Here is a 7704-nt window from a genome sequence, read left to right on the forward strand (position 1 = left end):
CCCAGCCATCTGCGTGTTCAAATCTGCCCAGGTTGAGAACAGCTGTATTAAAGCGCTGAGTCCAGAGCACCTGCGCAGCTCAGTCAGTTGAGCATCTGACTCTTGATTTTGGCTCAGGGCACGATCCCAAGGTCATGGGATCAAGTCCCGTGTCGGGCTCCGTGCTGAGCATGGAGCCTGCTTAAGATTCTCGCTCTCTCTCTTCCTCTGCTCCTCTCCCCCGCTGGCACTCTCTGTCTCTCTAAAATTGAAAGGAAAAAAAAAACCCCACTGAGTTCAATGCTTGGTACACAGTAGGTGCTTAGAAGATGTACTTCCTATTATCAGGAGGAAAAGAAAAGACTTCCCTCCCCTCCCCACCGCCAAATGTGTGGGCTGAGCCGCAGGCTAGGGCTTACATACCTGGAATGCGTGTCCCCACCTGTAAAAGGTATCCTGTGACACCGTGGCCTCCCTGGTCTCCCGTTTGGATAGCACACTCTGCCTCCAGTCAGGGAACTTGCCTGGAGTTCACGAGCGCAGGGCTCGGTTCTGGGGTTTCCCTGGCGGATGAGGCTGTTACCCCAGAGCCAGAGCCTCTGCACCCAGGCCAGATCCGGGGAAGCCCTCTTGGGGCCCACCTCGAACTGTGCCTCTCCTCTGCCTTGTCCAGGACAGAAGCCCCCCGGGCCTGCGGGTCCTCTCATCCAGAATGTCCATGCCTCGAAGCGCATCCTCTTCTCCATTGTCCACGACAAGTCAGGTAGGACGGTGCCCACAGCAGGGCCCTGAGCGAAGTGGGGACCCGGGGCTGGGGGCAGTGCTTCCCATAATGGAAATGCATCCACTGGGTCTTAAGGGGAGAGACAGCTGCGCACAAGAGATTGTGAGGAAAACCAGAGTGTAGTGGTTATGTACTGTCGTGTAACAAACCAGCCCGGAACGTAGCTGAAAGCAGCAAGTGTTTACACCTCATAGCTCACGTGGGTCCAGAATTCAGGAGCGGCGTAGCTGGGTGGTCCTGGCCCTGGATCACTCATGAGGTTGTGGTCAGGCAGCCAGCAGGGGCTGTGGTCATCTGAAGGTTTGACTGGGACCGAGGATCTACTCCCAGGCTCACTCCTGTGGCTGGTGGCAGGAGGCCCCTTCCTACTGCACGGGCCCCCACGGGGCTCCTTGAGTGTCCTCGCGGTGTGGTAGTTGGTTTCCTGAAGTTCGCGATCCAAGGGAGAAGCCTCACATCTTTCATGACCTACGTCAGAAGTCACCACCAGTTCCACCGTGTTCTACCCGTTATTTATTTTTTTGCTTATGTATTTATTTTAGAGAGAGAGCATGAGCAGAGGAGGGGCAGAGAGAGCGAGAGAGAATCCCAAGCAGGCTCTGCACTGTCAGCATGGAACCAGACATGGGGCTTGAACCCACAAACTGCGAGATCGTGACCTGAGCCGAAGTCAGATGCTCAGCCGACTGAGCCACCTGGGTGCCCCCATGTCCTACCCTTTAGAAGCCAGAAATGATCCAGCCGTACTCACAGGGAGCGAGAGGAATTAAATTCCACCTCTTGAAGATGAGAGAATCAAAAAATTATGTGGGCAGATATTAAAAGTACCACACCGTAGTTGGGATTCGTTTATACCCAAAGGGATGAATCAAGAATGTCTAGCAATTATGCCTTGTAGAGATTTCACCCTTGGCTTCAGTGAGAGACTCTTTAAGGAGACCTAAGTGCCCTGGGGCGCCTGGGTGGTGCAGTCAGTTAAGCATCTGACTTCGGCTCAGGTCATGATCTCATAGTACATGGGTTCAAGCCCCGCATCTGGCTCTGTGCTGACAGCTCAGAGCCTGGAGCTGCTTCAGATTCTGTCTCCCTCTCTTGTGCCCCTTCCCCTGCTTGTGCTCTGTCTCTGTCTCTCTCTCAAAAACAAGTAAACATATTTAAAAAAAAAAAAAAAAAAAGACATCCTAGTCCCCTGAAGGACGCCTGGGTGGCTCAGTCAGTTAAACGTCCAGCTCTTGATTTCAGCTAAGGTCATGATCTCGTGGTTTTTTAGTTCGAGCCCCACATCGGGCTCTGTGCTGATAGCGTGGAGCCTGCTTGGAATTCTCTATGCCTCTCCCTGCCTCTCTCTTTCTCTTTCAAAATAAACTTAAGAAGACTTAGTGCCCCTGGATCGGAATGGAGATCCCACTGCCCCAAATGAGGCCTGTCCCCGGGGGGGAGCAGCGGGGGGACCTGGATATTTAGCATGGAGGCCGTGATGGGCAAGAGGTACCAGCTGCGGTAGAATCTCCTTAGGTGCTCACTGGGTGATCTCAGGTGAGATAGTCAGTCTCTCCGAGCCTAGTTTTCCTAGTTGATGGAAACGCTATCTCTGTTTAAAAGGTGTCATGAGGGATTAAATAGGACATCATATATAAGGTACTCAGGACAGATAAGCACTTACTGAATTAAAGATGGTATTTGTAAGGGTGTTGTAATAAATCGAGTGATCAGTCTCATTATTAATCGTGCATTGAGGCAGAGACTTTGGTTTCGGGGAAGAGGCCAGCAGGGCTGAGGGCTTGAGAGAGGCCACAGGGCCGAGGCTGGGTAAGACCGCGGATGTCCAAGGCATAAGGGTTAGTGGTTTGAGGTCAGGACTCGGCATCTCGGGGAGAGCGCCCTCGGACCCCTGCCCGTCTAGGGGAGGAGACCGACCCCCAGAACGGACAGGCTGAGCCCTGGGGGCAGACAGTGGCAAGGGGAGAGAGCAGGTGGGGAGACCCTCAGAGCTGTGTGGGGCTGCCTCTGGGAGGGGGGCTGGGGCCTCAGGGTCCATGGTGGGGGTGGGTGGAAGAGCTGAGACCCCTCTGTAGATGAAGGCCTGGTGGCCTCGGCCGTGGAAGGAGTGTGGCTGCCTTGGGGCCCGGGCCCAGCGAGGAGGGTCTGGCGGCCCCGCGTTCCCCGCTCCGACCCACCCTCACTCGTACCTCTTGTGTTTTGATAGAGAAGTGGGACGCCTTCATCAAGGAAACCGAGGACATCAACACGCTCCGGGAGTGTGTGCAGATCCTGTTTAACAGCAGATATGGTGAGTGGGTGGCGCGGCCCGCCGCATGGCCCCGGCAGTGCGCTGAGCATCTCATTACATGGCAATCACTCGTGTTCCCTAACATGACAGCGGGAGCCATATGCTGGCACTCGCACGCCGGCAGCGCCCGTGTCACCTCCTGTCTGGCTAGGGGGCGGCTGCGTCAATATTTCCCTTCCAGATTCTTCAGGGGCCGGGGCGGGGTGGGGGGGGTGCAGGCGGAACTGATGGCAGAGCCCCAGCCCCCACTCACCTTCGGGAGGCAGGCAGGGCAGCATCCAGAAGACCCAGAAAAATGGCAGGTCCCGCGCTGCTTCTCGCCTCCCTGCCTTTGCGCCCTGCCCTCCGCCTGACGTGCCCTCCATGTGTTTGGGAGCACACTCCCCCCATCCTGGCCCAGGTGGCCCCCCAGAGCTGTGATGGGGTCCTCTTTGTCACCCTGTGCTCGATGCCGCTTGTGCGTATCTGTTCCTGTGACGGCCAGGACTGTGCCAGCCGTTCTCTGTGTCCCCAGCACCCAGGACGGAGCCAGGCTCAGGGCGCGTGTCATCCCTCCGCACTGGGTGGTCGCGGGGGCAGGCAGGTCCTCCACGCGGCCCAGCTTCACGTCGAGTAGACAGCGAAGCCACCTCTTGGCCAGAAGGCAGGGGCTAGAGCAGGTGGTCTGTCAGCCCCTCCCACTCCGGGTGCTCTGAGTGCCCCTGTTCCCCACCCTGCACTCCCACACCCGCTCTCCCTGTCTCCCTGGCAGTCCTCACTCACTCTGTCTTTATTGAGCACCACCTGTAAACCCCACTCAGTGGATGCCTGCGGCGTGGCCTTGTCTCTGTGGGTGGCTCTCACATAACTGTGGAGATGATGCAAGCTCCCACAGGTCACCCAGTGAGCCCGCAGGCGAGGCGTCACCCGCCACCCGCTGAAAGATACAGCCCCGCCATGGGGAGTCCCTCTGTGATGGGGCCAAGGGAGGAGATGGGGCGGGGCTCTGGAAGCCCCCTGAACGTGCACAGTCCAGAACGAGCACTGTGCTGGGAGTCCACAGCCACGCGCCAGGCAATGCGGAGTTGGCTGTCGCCCTCCATAACCTTGGCCTTCTCAGCTTGAGCGGAAGGGACAGAGTGGGGCTTTACCCTCCTCTCTTCCTTTTCCCTCCTTCTATCTTTCTGTCCTCACTCTATCTCTTCCTCCTTCCCCTGCTGCGTCGCTAAAGGAAGACTCTTTCTCCAGCACTTCTTACACCGGAAGAGTGGGGTTTCCCGACCCCAACAACCCTCCAGGCCTCTAGACGCCAGCTGGGTGTCCTGCAATTCAGTCCTCACGCAGACCCCCCAGGTTAAGGGCCCGCTCCCACAAGATGGCCCTGCATTTAGGCCATTTGAGGCCAACAGCTGTTTTTCTGGGTCTTACGGACGGTCCCCCAGATGGGCACCCGCACTTCTGTCCACCGCGGCCACACATCCCCGGTTCCATGACCCCTCCATCTCGGACAGCCAGCCTGCAGCAGCACAGGCCTCGGAAACACCTCACTTCCCTTTACCTGTTGATTGTGACGGGTGCAGACAAACAGCTAGACAATACGGTGAGGTCTGGCAAGCTCTCGAGCGCTGGAGCTTCTGGCCTGGTGGAGTTTGGGGTGCACCCTCCCAGCACGTGGGTCCAGAGTTCGGAAGCTCTGTGAAGCCCTTGGTTTAGAGTTTTTGCAGGGTCCCATTAAGTTGGCGAGATTGGTTAAAACATTGTCCTGTGGTGTGTCGCTCAATGGGGGGACTGAAAGTGCCAACTCTCTGATCACGTGGTCGTGGCCCCACCCCCACAACCGGTTAGTCCCCATCTGGAGGGGTCTCGTTATCATAAACTCCGGTGTGTTGAAAGGGGCTTCATATAAATACCAAGACTCTTCTCAGACCTGTCACTCAGGAAATTACCAGGAACCTGAGCTGGAAGACCAGACACAGACTTTCGTATTAGATCGCAAGTTGCTCCCACCCTTCTTTTCACTTCTCACGCTTTTACTGGTTGGCGCGCTTATCAGTCATGCATCTTGAGCCCACCCCCACACACTCAGGCCACTGCTGGTCTCAAGACGCTTCAGCAGGTGCCTGAAGACGTGTCTGCAGGTGTAGTGTAGTGCCTGGCGGGGGTGGGGCGCCCTTGGGAAGACAGGACTGCTCAGGAGGTGAGGTCTTCATAGGCTTGAAGAGTCTAGGGTGGCTTCGTGGAGGAGGTGCCCTTTGACCCACACTGGGGTAGGGAGGCCCCGGCCTGGGGGCTTGGCAGGCTATGCCTTCTGGATTGGGGTGGGGCTGAGCAAGGCTCTGGAGGCCTCGTAAGGAATCTGGGATAGCCTGGGTGCCTTTGATGTGGTCTTTCTGGTAGACCCACTCCTCCCCGCTTGGCCAGGACCGCCCCAGGCAGGTGTGTGCCGGCTGGGCAGTAGGGAGAGGCCATCTGGGGAGGGCTGGCTCTGTCCGCCTTGGGAGTGTTCTGTCCCAGCCAGGCTGGCATGGCAGCTGCCGGTCTTCCTGCCTGTCGTGCATTCTGGATGTTTCCAGAACGCCGAACCTCTTGCGGATGCCAGCACCTGGCCTGGCCATGTCCCAGTCCAAGGGGAAGCGCTGGGCTTGGAGTGTTTGAGGCCATGTCCCTTCTCTGGCTTCCCCTTGTCTGAGCTTTCCCCGCAGCAGTGCTGGGGAGAAGGCAGTCCCCCAGGAGTACCGGGGGTGGGACCTCCCACGGACCCTGGATGCCTTGTTCTGCCCCTGGGTCTGCCCTTTCAGCCGCCAGCTCTGGGTGACGTGGGCCAGCAATGGGGCTGGGGGTACAAAGGGAAAAAATAAAACGGAGAAGAAATGGGGGAAGCCTCAAGAACATTGTCACCTGGAAGGAGGTTGAGACTACGAGGGACTGGGGATATTGCCTGGAGGCTCCATTCTCCCCATCTCGGGGGGCAGAGGCTGGAGGTCGGTGGGACTGACTTGTCCCCTGGGTCTCCTGGCCTCCGAAATGACAGGCCGGGTGAAGGACATGAACCTGAGTGGAGATGAATTCACGTAGATTCACAGAAGCCATCGCTGACGTGCTGGGGCTGGGAGTGGGGGTTGGGGGGGAAAGACACGGTTTGACAGCTGTTGAGATTTCGAGGGTTTAATTTGACAACGAGCTAAGTGTGGCTTCACAGTGGGATCTGACTGCCAAAGCCGCCAACGCAGACCCGGCTGCATCAACAGAAAAACAGTCTTGAAGGCGGCTCCGGGCGACTCCGCCCCGTCCCGCTCAGGGTGTGGCTGGAGAGGGGCGTCCAGCTCGGGGCCAGCACCTGCCGGGACTCGGGCAAAGGGGAGAAGGGCTTGAGGAAGGGCATGGAGACTCCCCCGGGGGAGTGAGAAGGGACGAGGCAGGAGGGAAGCAGATACCCAGCCCAGCAGGTCTCCTGAGACCTCCCAGGCCCTGGGGGGAGCAAGGACCCATGAAAGTACCCGCAAGCACATAGTAGGTGCTCAAGAGTACTTGGCACCTGAATGAGGAAGAACACGGAAATGGGATGTAAATGAATGATTGAGGCGGCCTGAGACCGATCCTAGGGGTCTACAAGGAAGGCACAAGGAGCCCACTTGGTCAACCCAGGTCTGCCTACACTGCTCTTGGCCAAGTTTCTGCAGTCTCCCTTCTAGCCCTGATAAGTAAGCGTCATGTGCACACCTCCACACATCCCTGGAGGGAAGAGCGCATGGAAGGCTGCAGGAGTCCTGCTAAGAGCCACCACAAACTGGGCCGCCATTCACCCGCTCACTGAGTGCAGTGAGCAGCTAGCCTGGGTCCCATCCTGTCCAGATAGATCCCAGGCGGGGAGCAGCGACCGCCCCTGCCCCCGCGGACCTGGGGCTCCAGAGGGTGAACCAGTGTACAAGTGAATATGTTTACAGTGTCAGGTCATGGTGAACGTGGGATGGAAAACCAAGTGGGGTGAAATGGAGGGGGCTGATGAGGTGACATCTGTGGGGGACACTTGAATAGTGAATGGGGAGAGGGAGGAAGGGCAGTGGATGGTGATCTGGGAGGACAGAGTCTGAGTAGCTGGGAGAGCGTGTGCAAAGGCCTCAGGGCAGATGTGCGTCTAGCGTGTTCGGGAAGCCACAAGGGAGGTGCAGAGACTGAGATGAGCAGAGGGGTCAGAGGAGGGAGGTGAGTCAGAGGTGATGGGGCCTCATAAGCCCAGGTAGGACTTTGGCTGTCGCAGAGGGGGATGGAGCCCATAGGCATTTTTCAAGAGGGAGGCGACATGCTGCCCCGTGACCGGAGGGGTGCAGGGCATGGGGCTGGGGGAGGCGGTGGGGACCGCAGCCCTGGGGTCCCACATGGCCTGCAGCTTCCATCCCGCGCTCAGCCTTGCTGTTGCCCTTCCAGCGGAAGCCCTGGGCCTGGACCACATGGTCCCCGTCCCCTACAGGAAGATTGCCTGCGACCCAGAGGCCGTGGAAATCGTGGGCATCCCTGACAAGATCCCCTTCAAGCGCCCCTGCACATATGGGGTCCCCAAGCTGAAGCGGATCCTGGAGGAGCGGCACAGCATCCACTTCATCATCAAGAGGTACAGGGTGGGGTGCGGGGCCTGGGCTGGTGTCCCTGCGTGTCAGGGTTAGGCCCTGGGATG

The 7704-nt window shown here is 58.2% G+C and overlaps 1 protein-coding gene across 4 annotated transcripts in view; it reads left to right on the forward strand.

The window, feature by feature from the left end:
- Positions 1–7704, forward strand: part of GTF2IRD1 (GTF2I repeat domain containing 1) — a 104973-nt gene that overhangs the window by 44543 nt on the left and 52726 nt on the right. For all 4 annotated transcript variants that reach the window (XM_077777848.1, XM_077777845.1, XM_077777846.1 and 1 more), the window contains exons 7-9: positions 653–742; positions 2970–3053; positions 7458–7641. In XM_077777848.1, the coding sequence (XP_077633974.1) occupies positions 653–742; positions 2970–3053; positions 7458–7641 (358 nt within the window). The remainder of the gene's footprint in view (positions 1–652; positions 743–2969; positions 3054–7457; positions 7642–7704) is intronic.

Source organism: Crocuta crocuta, unplaced genomic scaffold, assembly GCF_008692635.1.
Source record: "Crocuta crocuta isolate KB4526 unplaced genomic scaffold, BGI_CrCroc_1.0 scaffold217, whole genome shotgun sequence".
Classification (NCBI taxonomy): Eukaryota; Metazoa; Chordata; class Mammalia; order Carnivora; family Hyaenidae; genus Crocuta; species Crocuta crocuta.